This window comes from Ursus americanus, chromosome 21 (assembly GCF_024610735.1).
Source record: "Ursus americanus isolate L20-20 chromosome 21, mUrsAme1.1.p, whole genome shotgun sequence".
Classification (NCBI taxonomy): domain Eukaryota; kingdom Metazoa; phylum Chordata; class Mammalia; order Carnivora; family Ursidae; genus Ursus; species Ursus americanus.
Window position 1 is genome coordinate 54,276,342 of NC_142147.1, and position 13,422 is coordinate 54,289,763.

The 13,422-nt window shown below is 45.5% G+C and overlaps 1 protein-coding gene across 1 annotated transcript; it reads right to left on the bottom strand.

The window, feature by feature from the left end:
• Nucleotides 1-1,158: 1,158 nt before the first annotated feature.
• Nucleotides 1,159-13,319, bottom strand: LOC123787003 (KRAB domain-containing protein 5-like). Its single transcript, XM_087871240.1, has 3 exons — nucleotides 5,796-13,319; nucleotides 1,757-1,883; nucleotides 1,159-1,268 (listed from the first exon to the last, which is right to left on the bottom strand). Exons 1-3 carry the CDS (start codon nucleotides 5,808-5,810, stop codon nucleotides 1,159-1,161), a joined length of 252 nt encoding a protein of 83 aa, XP_087727366.1. The 5' UTR covers nucleotides 5,811-13,319.
• Between the last annotated feature and the right edge of the window lie 103 nt (nucleotides 13,320-13,422).

The window sequence follows — 13,422 nt, forward strand, 5'->3', positions numbered from 1 at the left end:
CCTCTTACACAGAATTCAAGGGGGTAACCCATACCTTAGAACAAAGCAGAGAAGCAAAAACCTTCCCTTTCTAAATAAACAAACACCGTCACAGTTATAAAATATGCTGACAATCATTTTATAAGAAAGAAATACAGGGGAGTAAATCCAGATACATTCCTGAGAAACTAGTAAAAAAAACCTTATGATTAATTTTTCGTGAAGTAAAATTCCAACAGCAACGGGACATTTTTGTCACTAGGGGAATTTTACCATCTACATCACTTCTTACACAGCACATGCCCGGGTCGCATCAGAACTTTTGATCTAAGAAATAAGAGCTGAGTCTCAGAGACAACTAATAAGAAAGTGAAAACTTACGACAAAGTCACAGGAACGTCTTACTATACGAGAAAAATTAGAAAATGATGCATTTTTCAAAAGCTAAGAAATGAGACTTTACTATAGGCTGCAGGTTCCAAAGTTGTAAATCCCGAATAACATTACTGTATGTAGGAAGTCCAGGGAACAAATAGAGACATTACATTATTTCACCACTGAGGAATGGAACGTAAGGCGTGGAAACCTCTTCTTCTCGTTAATATAAAGGAAAATGAACATCTGAAGTGAAATAAAGGATTGTATGTTCTCCTGTTCGGGAAGTGCTTTGTTACCTGATGACATTACTGAGTCTCCATTGTGTACGATTAAGACTGAAGGCTCCATAACACTGGAAAGCATGAACCAGAAAACACATGATGTCTGCCTCCAGTGCTGCGGGGATTCCGCCCCAATCCCCAGTATGCCCCACACAACTCTGCACACTTTCTCCCAAGAGGCAAAACGGAACTTAGAAGAGACATAGTGCAGACGCCCTCAGGAATAGGGAGATTTCCCTAAGGCCCTCAAAGCAATAGAAAAGCTCTCTGATTATGGAGGCCCTCCCCCACCCCATGGCCCTCACTGTGGCTGTGGCGGCCCATCACTGGAGCTGAAGCAGAAGCCTTTGAGAATATGAAAATATGACAATATGTGAAAAGATGTCCCTCTGTGACAGACGGGGAAATACACCTGGGCTTCTCCAACTGATTTTCATTCCAGCAGAGCTACTGGAACCCCATTTTAAGGTCTATCTTCCTCCTCCTTCAAACTTGGACGTCCCTCTGTCATCGGCTTCATTCATTCCCACCTACCTGGATCAAAGACTACTGTCTTCTTCCTCTTCACATCCCACGGCTCCTTCCTCTGCTCCAAAAGGGAGACCAAATCAGGCTTCGACACAATGAGACCTGTTTAATAGAGAAACAGAATATAAGTATGGCTGTGGATCCTTGCAAGCCACTACTGGGCTGAGTAGGGAAGAGAGGACATTGCAGAATTCTAGAAGATGATTTCCCCAACACTGATCACCAACAGCCTCTAGAGAACATGCAGGAGTTTCAAACACTCACTTCCTAACTTGCACTTCCAAGTTCTACTGAGACAATAAGGCGGCGTAAAACTTGGAGTTTAAATGCAGGCAGTACTGCTCCATGCCACGCCAGGTTCAGAACTATAACTAATCAACAGAAACGATATTACCCTAAGGAAGCGGAAGCTAGACCTGAAAAGCAAACATCAAGAAGATTTCTGTCTCCATCTACAAATCCTTACTTTAGTCCCTTAGGGCAGTGACCTGAATTCCAATGTGCAAAGAGGAGTCATCCAAGAGAAAGTCTTGAAAGGAAAGAAGAAACCCCGAGTGGGGCTTGGGAAATCTGGAAGGAGTCATCCTCACCCAAGAACAGGAGGTGTCTGTAGTTCTCCAGCATCACGTCCCTGTACAGTTCCCGCTGCGTGTGGCTCAGGCATCGCCACTCCTCCTGGGAGAATTCTATGGCCACGTCCCCGAATGTCAGCAGTCTCTGCAAGAAATACCACAGTCACCAAGTGGCCATCGACAGAGTTCATAATGGTCCCTAAGATCAAGAAGGAGTTAATGTCACCCGCTTGACCCCATCACCTGAGCTTCAGTGCTTACCACTGTACCCCCCAAACTAGATCCCACATTTTACTTCACTTCTTCTGTCCACCTTATCCTTTACTTCAGCCAGAACACCCCGTGGGCAGAGTCTCCTGCGGGAAAACAGAAACTATCCAATGAAATGTAATGACCGCCCAGCGGAAGTGCTTGGGCTAGCCCAGTTTGACGCAGAGGGACCCGGATGTAACCCATGGAGTAAACTAGTTACCTTTACCTCAATATAAAGCTAGTATTGTCCAACTATGGAGAAGCAGAATCCTTATTTACCGAATGTGCAAAGGGATCAGGTTTGAACTCAGGGTATGATCCTAGAGTTCACTGAAAAGGACACACAGGTCCAATATAAAGAGAACACTACACCAGTGTTCATAGCAGGTGTCAAATGTGAGAAAAATGATGGAAACAAAAAGTTATCCCCACAAAATCAATCTAACTATTTACATTTCATGCACCCATCCACACATGTAGGAAGTAGTTAAATACACATGAAACGTGATAGAGTAGAAAATTCTCATGGTGTTAATACAAGAACCATTTACAATGACGTCACACTTATAAATCACTTTGTGGATGATGATGCTTCTACCTTTTATTCACACTATCAACACAAACACAGAGAATGATACACATAAAACAGCTATTATTTAGGAGTCTGCTATGATGAAGGATAGAGGCAGAAAAATGTTCACCTTTAACTCAGAAGGCTGACCCACAGACGGCATAGCTCTGCTAAGAGTCAAATACATGCTACTTGTTACCTTACGGTCTCTTAACTGCCTGTACATTTCACCGATATTAACATCGAACGGAGAGATAGCATCGGACAGATCGGGCCAAAGTAACAAGCACAAATTCAAAGAAACCTTTCTGATCTTATACTCGGTGCACTTACCCCACCCCAACACTAAGCATAAAACCACCCGCTTCATGCAGCCAATGTGCAGCTCTTTCTGCTCACAGCTGCTGTCCCCGAGCTACTCAATAAACCGACTCTCGGGCACCGTAACACATCTCAAGAATTCGTTCTTGACCAACATTCTCAAGGACCCCACAACCCAGCATTTCATTGATGCTTTTGTGCCAATCATCATCTGTGATATAATTCAGCATTTAAGACAAACATGTTAATTATAGAATTCTTGTTTTCTTCATCTGAAAATACACAGAGGGAAAGAGGGCGCCTGGATGACGCAATGGCTCAGGTGTCCAACTCTTGATTTTGGTTCAGGTCATGGTCTCGGGGTCCAGGGAACCACTCAGCACAGAGTCCGCATGAACTTCTCTCCCTCCCCCTCTGGCTCTACGGGATCACCTCTCCTCCTCTCACACACACTAGTTCTCTCACTCACTACAATAAATAAATACAGTACTCTTCTTTTTTTTAAATGAAGAGAATGTCTACCACTTGAGTGTGGAATAAAGTAAAAACTCACAGGATGGCGGAATGACTGACTTAGATCCCCCAGGCCCAGGAGACAATACTACCAACTACACGAAGGTGAGAGTCTTCATTTGTGCAGTGGAAACTGATGTAGGGGCCGAAGACATTTTTCATGAAAGAAATCGTTCTCATTAAACGTCAGGGACAGGACCCGTTGGCAGAAGAGCTACAGTGTGACTGTGAGAAGGTACTGACTATAAACTCTTCATGTAGGGGTAGAGATAACAGAAGTCTCTGAGGGGATTTTCCTATGTTCAAGAGGATCCTGGAGGTCTGGCTATGATCAAGCTAAGGCTGCTTTTGCCTCCAGCAAAGCATTAACACTAAGGCACTTGGGAATTCCTTGAGGAAACTCAATCTTTCCAAGTGCCAAGTATCTATATGTGGGCTGCAAGTTGCAAGGACATTTCCTTCTTCTCTACATTTCTTTTGCTTTGTTCTCCTGATCAGAAACTACAAGCAAAGGCAAAATCAAAAGAAAGAAGCTTCCAGGTGAAATGGGATGGTTTCAGCCCATCACCCAGTAAATCCGTCCAAGACCCTTAGGAATTAACAAGGACAACGTGAGCCTTACAGGGGGAGCTATCTGGCAGAGCTTCAAGCCATTACAAGAAGTTAACATCAGCCCTAATGACCAAGTTGATCATCAGCGCCTAAGGCACACTGAAGGACCTGTTGCTTGGTGTTGAGTAAGGGACAGGTGGGACTAGGGAGGGGTGGACAGCTACGGGGCTAGGTGACCAGGGTCATCAAAAATCCCAGGAAAGAGGGACATAAAGAAAACAAGAGCTAAGCGAATGTGACCAGACCTCCTCGTTTGTTTTAAACACCAGAGATGACATATTCAAAGGAGAAGTAATCATGCTGCTATCAGCGGTGACATCAAAGAGATTGAAGGCCCCTGGTCAGTTTTCTATAAAAGACCAACCATAAAGGCGCTGGGTGGCAACCATTCAGGACCCTGCTCACTCTAGAAAGCTTGCTTTCTCTTCTCACCTTCACGTGATAAACTATCACTTTCCCCTTTTGTGCCTGATACTCATTCTGCTACACCACACAAGAACCCAGCACCAGCGTGTTCCTTCTAGAAGCCTCCTTTCAGGCAAACTGGCTTGAGAGCTGGAATAGGGGAGGGGCCGGTGACAATCTGCCTGAATGCAGACAGGCCCAGGAGCGACCCACCCCCAAAGAGCCATAGGTCCTAACTCACCAATGGGCTACTTACAACCAGATTCGGTTCCCTAAAAGGGAAGATTCCATCTGTTCCCAGACTGCCTCATCTTCCCCTTTAAAACCAGGCCCCACCCACCACCTCCTGGCACTAGGCCTCTCTGGTGTCCTTCCCACCCCCGCTCCCTTGCTGTGCATTCAGTGAGCTTCTGGCTCCTTTGTTCTGCCTCAGCTGAATTCTCTCACTTCCTCTGCAAATGGCCCACACCTGCTCATCACCAAAAATCCCCATCTGCTCAAAAGACACCCCATTTAGGGACCACATTCTTGTACCCCTAAACAGTAAACCAGCATATCAATTAAATTATGAGAATTCAGTCGATTTATAGAAACTTCAATCACATATACTTTCCCGGACTGGTAATACCTAGTATATTTTAGATACATTCTAAAGGATATGAACCCCTCTTTTTTCGGAGAATACTCCAAATGATTCTGGATATCATATCATATCCACTGTTTATCTGTGCATTTTCTTACTCCCGGTCTACACAGAGCTTATAAGGCTTCCAGATGGGGCCTAAATAAGACCATTTTCCATCACTGATATCCCAGGACCAGACCCCTTCAGCAATAGGAATCTTTAACTCAACACCTTCCCAAGGATCTGTCACCAAGGGACTATTTGCAATACTGGCAGGCAGGTCTTTTATTCAAAGCGACAACTGTTGAAGACCTACTCTAAGCCCTTTTAGAGGGAAGGCATAGAAGGCTCTGGCTGATAGGGGAGAAGGGTTCTAAAGACCAAATTTGAGTATAATGTCTGAAAAGGTTTAAAAACTGGGTGTAGGGGCGCCTGGGTAGCGCAGTGGTTAAGCATCTGCCTTCGGTTCATCGCGTGATCCCGGCGTTCTGGGATCGAGCCCCACATCAGTCTCCTCCACTAAGAGCCTGCTTCTTCCACTCCCACTCCCCCTGCTTGTGTTCCCTCTCTCGCTGGCTGTCTCTCTCTGTCAAATAAATGAATAAAATCTTTAAAACAAAAACAAAAACAAAAAACACTGGGTGTAAACATAGAGCAGAACAACCGAACTAGAAAAAAATCACTATTAACAATTTCTAAATGTAAGAAATTTCTCGAGAAAAAGACAACGGGCCTCGGAACTCGCATGGAAGGCTTACCTGAGAACTGGCCATTTCTTCTTCACCTTGTCCTCCGGACTTCTTGCTCAGAAGGATTCCAGAAGAAATCACAGCTGCAGCAGGAGAAAATGCCTTTAAAGCCCCCAACAGGGCGTCTCCACCAATAAAGGTCTTGCCTGCAGGCAGGACTTAGAATGCAGAAAAGGCCCAATTTCCTTGCCCTTTGTGTCAGTGGCTATTCAAAAACAATGAATTCTTCCTTGGAGACCAATGTTTGATGAGTTTTTTCCTGCTCTGGTTCAGGGGTCTCCCCCATCACAGACACACGCAACTTCTGCTAGAGCAGAAAGAAGAAACCTGTGCTGCATGGACCTGATGCTTCCAGATTCCCGTGGCAGTGCCCGTGTTACCTCTCCTTGAGCCAAGTCTGAACTCAGCTGTCTTCTATTCCTGGTTAAGCCTGCTTAACCCTGGCTTCACCTAGAATTGCGTGGAGCATTTAATGAAAACATCACAGCTGTTTCCCCCCTCACCAATAGACAGAATCTGGGGTGGGGGGCACGGGATTTGATCCCTTCTTGAACCTACTGGGAAGCATTTGGGGAGGTGACCAGGCAAAAAGCACTAATCGGGGCTGTCGTTGTTATTCTGATTTACTCCACGCCTTGTCCAAGGATCACTATTTCTGGAGATTTACACTTTCACCCTCTTTCTGCTACAGGGAGGGAGCCACCCTTACAAATGGAGCTTTCCCTTAGAGATGCAAATGTCTACTACAAAAATTATCCAGACTAGTTTCAGAGCTCTTTCTTGGTCCCCTGTTTCTTCTTCTCCTTCTTCTCCTCCTCCTCCCCCTCCTTCTTCTTCTTCTTCTTCTTAAAGATTTTATTTATTTATTTGAGAAAGAGAATGAGAGAGCAGAGAGAGGGAGAGTAGCAGAGAGAGGGAGAAGCCAACTCCACTCGGAGCATGGAACCCACCACGGGGTTTGATCCCAGGACCACGACTGAGCCAAAGAAAAGCTCTTAACTGACACACCTAAGCACCCCTGTGTGCTCCTTCTTTAAACTACCAGCCAATAAGAATCCATATCCTAACGAGACATATGTTGGGGTGACAACATGTGCTCCGTCAGTAGGTAAATGGTTACTTTCATAACTAACTGCCACAGACTTTTCCAAAGGGAATGTACATTATTCACTCCCATCAGCAATACATGAGCATTCTAATTCCTCAACATGCTCCCTGAAATTTGGTGTGAACCTTTTTCTTTATCTTTCCCATTCTAGAAAATACAGGGTCGTTTCTCTTTGCAAAAAATGAAGCAGTCTTCCTACAGCTGTCCTGGTGACTGAACTGAAACCACGTAAACACATAAAAGTGATCAAAAATCAAAATGGCCACATTAAAGCATCAGCAAGCCTTGATATTAAACTAGGGATCCTTTTCCCTCACTTCTCCAACCTTCCTCTCTTCCCTTCTTAGCCTTTCCTTTCCACCACCAGGTCCCACCCTGAAAAGGTGATGGACACAGCTGGCTGCACAGACATAATTCCGGGTGGAACCGGCTAGATCCTGTAGGGATTTCACGACAAATACCCCACCCCCTGCCTCTGGGGGGCTTGCAGTTTTGAAGGCCCTGACATCCTGCAGCCTCGATTGCTGGCAAAGTAATTAACCTGTTGTTCCTCTTGATCCCCAGCTCCGTCTTCACATTCTATTTTGGCTCCGAAGCAGGGAGGTCAGGTTTTGACAGCAGAATGTGAAGAAGAGGAACATGTTTTTCTTCCTCCATTCTCAATTCCTTGGCCACTCTAATACGTAAGTGGACATAAGACAGATTCACAAGGGAAAAAGAAAGTGCTTTCTTACCTACGGGAGCCTCAGAGACATGAGGCTCAAAGACAGGCAACTGATGCCTACAGGCCACTGTGACTTAAGAAGGGGTTGGGCATTTAGCATTTCAGAAAGGGGCAAGGATACGCACAGGAGAAAGGAGAGCAAATGTGTGTCCAACAATAGTTTCCCAACCAGGCAGGCAAGTCTGTATGGTCCAGAGTTATTCTGAGTCATTCGTGCTCTTCCGGATAGAGTTCCCCCATCTCACTTACTGATGCTGTATCATCAGCCTCACAAAACAATGAGACCCTTGCAGTTGCAGTAACAGAATACACCTAGAGCACCTTGTCAAAGTCCTTTGAAGTCCTGCCAATGCCCTTCCAGCCAACTTAGTCGGCTTCATATGTAGCAAGCACCTTTAGCCTGGGTCACTGATGAATCACATCCTCCTTTCGTATATCTATAGATGACGCATTTGTTCCTTAGAAGGCCTTGCGGCCGAACTCTCCGGCACGAGCTCGCCCTGGGCACCAACACACCCTGCTCAGCACCTCCTTCATGTCTACAAGGAGCCGCCGGGGTGCAGTTCATACAGCATAAAATCGTGAAATGTGTAAAACGAAGTGGCAATCTAGGTAATGACAAAAGAAATCCAAATAAATACCAGAGAGTCACAGCGGAATGGACTAAGCCTGCACCACTTTTACAATAGTAATATGGTCCGGATTTTCAGTGGAAACTTGCAGGATTCTAAATGTTATGTCATCATTCCCCCCCCCCCTTTACACAAAGGAACCTGCGTGAGTTTGAGAGCTTTTGTCAGTTATCCCAATGTGGCCACCCGTAGGTCATAGTTTCTAAGCGGAATCCCAGATACCTAGGCAGCTGTCGGCTTGAAACATTTTCTCCGTGGTCTGGATAGAGACTTTTCAAGCTTCACTGAGAGTCCAGAGGTGTTTCCACTGGCAACCTTGGCCCCGTGAGTGGCTTCTAGGCCATTACCGACAGTCCTAGGACTCCAGGTGGGCGAAGCATGAAGCTCCTATCCCACATTGCATCGGCCCCTCCAGCATCCTGTGCCAGATTCTACCTGAGCTGGTAAATATCACAGTCCCTACGTAGGTACGAGACAAGAAGAACTGATAATACTTCACAAACATAGGCTTCGGATCCTGTTCTGATATACGTGGTGAGGAACACACAGACTTACTCTGTACAGAATTTAGACGTGCCACAGAATTTTTGTGTTTAGGGCTCATTATGATTGTTACTCTGTGGGTGCGAAAGCCGAAGGGCCAACCCTCTCCTGGACACAATATCTCCCCTAAATCCTCTCTGAGATCACAGCTATGACCCCAAGCACTCTTCTCCTTGGGAGCACCTTTGGGACTTTTTAGACCCTCTCTGCCATCACTGGGATTGTTCTCTTTCCATTAGACTGTGTGAGGGAAGTGAACAACTCGGCCTTCATGCGTGCTTCCCAAATGCCAGCCCCTTTTTTCTCTTGAGTGACAATCACTGTGCATTCAGGCTCTTCCGTGTATCCTGGAGGAATTCCAAACCTTTCTCATCTCATGAGAAAACTGAACTGTTTTTCTCCATGTCAACCGTGTATATATTCATGCCTCACAGAGGGTTATGTACAATGACAAGCCAGTCAATTGTAGGTAAAACTGTAAGACAGAGAATCTATGCCAGCAGTAAATAATAAACCATAGACATACGATGCATCCTACTATAATACTATATGATTATCCATATGATTTTGTTGCAAATTAGTCCCAGGAGATAAGGTCAGAATCTAAACAGCAGTGTAAGATTGTCTCCTGAAGGAATGAAGAGATGTTCAAAATACATTTGAATGTGTATTTCAGTATCAGATATTACATCGGCCAAACATTTACTTCGGTGAGGGTTGTGAACACCGCTTCACAAACATGGTTAACAAGTCTGTTGGTCCTTAAAGAAGCTTGTGCCCGTCACAGTCACTGCAGAATCTCTAAGTGGCAACAGAAATAGTGATTACGGGCACCTGGGTGGCTCAGTCATTAAGCGTCTGCCTTGGGCTCAGGGCGATATCCCGGAGTTCTGGGATGGAGCCCCATGTCAGGCTCTTCCGCTGGGAGCCTGCTTCTTCCTCTCCTACTCCCTCTTCTTGTGTTCCCTCTCTCGCTGCCTGTTTCTCTCTCTCAAATAAATTTAAAAAAAAAAAGAAATAGTGATTAAACTTGCCACACTAGGTCCTGTGTTACTGCAAACTCAGGAGGGAAGAAGACCATTCACAGTGCAAGGCTAAGACCCACTGAAACACCTACAGTCATGACCACAAGCACAGCTAGCTGTAACCTGTACTCACTGGAGTAGAGGCATCTTACTTCAGGGGGCGTTGCTCAGGGACAGGAAACAGCACACACATATCCTGCATCTGAGGATAAGGCTCCATTAGGAAACATACATGCTCTACCTGATGGCCCAGCCTAAGTCTCACCTTCCTGGTAACTGAATACCTATGGGGCCATCTGGTCAATCTCACTTGGGCACACTCTCCAGGACCAGGGACTCCTTTAACCTTTGCGCTATCCTGTGTAGTCCGGGTTTACACTAGCACAAGAATCTGAATCTCCTTCCATCTTAGAGAAAGAGGCATTAGTCATCCAGGGCACTCTCCTCCCTCCATAGAAGCAATCGCCTTCGGGGTAGCCAGGTGTGAGTCCCCCTGGGTTTCTCTGACTGTGTAAAGAACACTGAGCACGGCTAGAGATGCAAACAGATAGACACTGCTTGTTCCCATGGCAACTGGTCATTAGACAAACAGATGAAGAGTCATGATCCGAATCATCCAGGAATTCTTAGTCAGAGCCTCTGGGTACATGGTTGAATTCAGGATTGTGGAGTCAGTGTGAGGAAGAACAGGGGTAGATGGGGGACTTTGCATCAGTCGGGCCAGTTCCCTGTCTGTGTTGTGGTGTGAGCTCTGGTGTCACCCCTGATGGGTCATCCATGGACCAGAGTTTTTAGTAGCAGTAGTCATAGCATTTAGTTCACATTCTTCTTAAGAAAAGCTTTCTAATACAATTGTCCCAGAAAATAATGTTGAAGTTGGCTTTTTCTTTCCTTTAGGAAATAGAATGGAAAGAAACTACATTGATGAAAATACTGTGAACTCTGTGTTGATCTTCTTTGGAAGGGCTCAGGAATGACAGAGCTGGAAGTACCCCAGAGGCAGGGAGATCAGAGCCCACAACCAGCCTCCCCACAACCCCAAACCAGATCCAACCCCTTCTGAGGCTGTGTGCAGGTCTGGCCTGCCTCTGGGGTCTCCTCCCTTCCCAGGACAGATTTGACGGATCGCATTCTGCGTTGACCCTTCCTTTCATCTCTTCAGGGTTGGTGCTCACAATTTTCAAAACCCAGAATCTGATACATGGGAGTAAAGGACTATACATTTTAGTGACTTCATTGCTGTTTTTATCATGAAATCCTGTGCTTCATAAACCTTTCACACAGAATCCTGTTTCCCAGGATTGCCTTTTCTCCCACCCCCCCAAACAATAAGGCAGCAGTGATGAGTCCTTCCATGTGCTTCAGGACACTGGTATCAATGTGTCTCATGACACCTGATGTTAACTTCCTTCCCTTGGCTCAGGGTCTCTCTGCCAGATGCCCCCAGAAAACAAAGGCTGTCACCAATGTTTCCTGGATATCCTGGCCTTTGCAAAAAAAGGTTCTAAATTAGTCCTGGACTGGCAAGTTTCCATTTTGTTCTGAACTGTGTTGCAGATATTCTCTCCTTTATTACTTTTTAAGTTTTAGCAAAAGCAAGCAAGGATCATATAACGACTGTATATTCACTGTCTTAAAATTCTACAGGGTAACTGAGGACAAAGACAAATGACATCATTTCAAGGAAATAATCAGGCGTTTGTTGCAGTAAGGAAGGAAGTATTCATGTTTCATCCTGACGTTACCTTTCCCCTTCCCTAAGGGTATTTATAACCTTCCCTTTGGTGATAATTCTGGAAACTGAACAGGGTAAGGTATTGTTGCTCCCATCTTAAAATCAGATATCTTATCCTAATTTCTGATTCATTGGTAGTGGCAAGTAGAGTTAAGGAGCTGAATATTGGAAAAGCTTCATAACTATTCTAAAGCATCCATCCAGAAACAGCATCTACGGATGCCTCAGTGGTTCAGTCTACTAAACATCTGCCTTCAGACTCAGGTCATGATCCCAGGGTCCTGGGATTGAGACCCAAGTTGGGTCCTGGCGCAGAAGGGAGTCTGCTTCTCCCCCTGCCTGCTTTCTTTGCCGCTCCCCGTTTGTGATCTCTGACAAAAATAAATAAAATCTTAAAAGAATAATAGCATCTAGAGAAATAATATTCTATAAACTTCTGTACTGTACTATCTACCGAGCATGGTACTGGATTTGAAATTAAAGAATCTCCAGCAACAGTCATGTTGCTTTTCTTATCAACAGATCTTGCCATCTCTAGTGTGCATCCCATCATCTTTTTCGGAACAGGACAGAGCCCTGGGCACATGAAGAGAAAGGAGACAGTAGCCACACACCCAGGTAAGGGCAGATGACAGAAGCAGACGACACAGACGGAGGCTGAAGATCAAAGGACAAAACTGAAGCTTAAAATGGGGTTTGGGAAGCTCTGCTTGAATGGAATGGTTCTGAAAGCCCATCTTTAATTCTCTGGTGGTCACCGAGGGACAGCTCCTGTCTCATTCTTCACATCCTCCTACATCCTCAGGGACTGACCTTGTGTTCTACTGTCTTCCAGGGCAGTCACGGTGAAATCCAAAAGCCTCCGCATGGCCACTGAGGGTCTATGTGAATGATTGCTGTTCCATTGCTAGTGGAGGCATGTGAAAATCTGTACACACAGGGAGCTTCTCAGTGTAAGCCCCCATGTGATTTATTCCTTTTTGATTTTTGAGCGCACTTATCTTGTGGAAACAGTCTGGTACAACATCAGGAATGTGGGGGAGACTGACCTTCTCCTATCAAATCTTATGCAGACCAGCCCTACCCATCGAGGCTTCCCCACTGACCACTCTCGGACCCATTCTCAGAACAGTACCTGGGAGCGTCACTGTTTGCCCTGGGCTCACGGTAGAGTAAGTTGGGCCCCTTCATCAATACCTAACTCACGCTAAAACTGCCAGAATCCTTGGGGATGGGACCCTGGAGATGGTAGATCTAAAATCTACATAGGGGATTCCAATTGGAAGCCCTAGCTGAGGGTGACTTTTCTAAACAGTGTTTGTGAACATTTCCTGTATATACAAATCACCTGGGATTTCCACTAAAAATAGATTCTGGGTCTCTATACTCAGATATCATGAATACCTAGGTCGGGATGCGACCCATGAATTTGTGGTTTTAATTTGTAAAAGATCTTATTTATTTTATCTGAGAGAGAGAGCTAGAGCACGAGCAGGGGTAGTGGCAGCAGAAGGGGGAGAAGCAGACTACCCAGAGCATGGACTCAGATACGGGCTTATCCCAGGACCCTGAGATCATGACCTGTGCCAGAGACAGACAATTTAGCAACTGAGCCACCCAGCCATCCATAATTAATATTTCTAACAACCGTCTAGGTCCCTGTCCATACACTGCATTTCCAGTAGTACTGAGCTAGAGAAAGCGGAGCACACCCCAGCCCCTCAGACCAAACCATCGTGTGTCACCACACATAGTACCATGCGCAGTGAACACTACTGACAGTTCCAATAAGGATACTTTCTGTTGATCCTGGAAGGCCAGTTAGGGACTAGATGAGGCAGTGGTGTCTGTGCACGGCTGTTTGGGAGA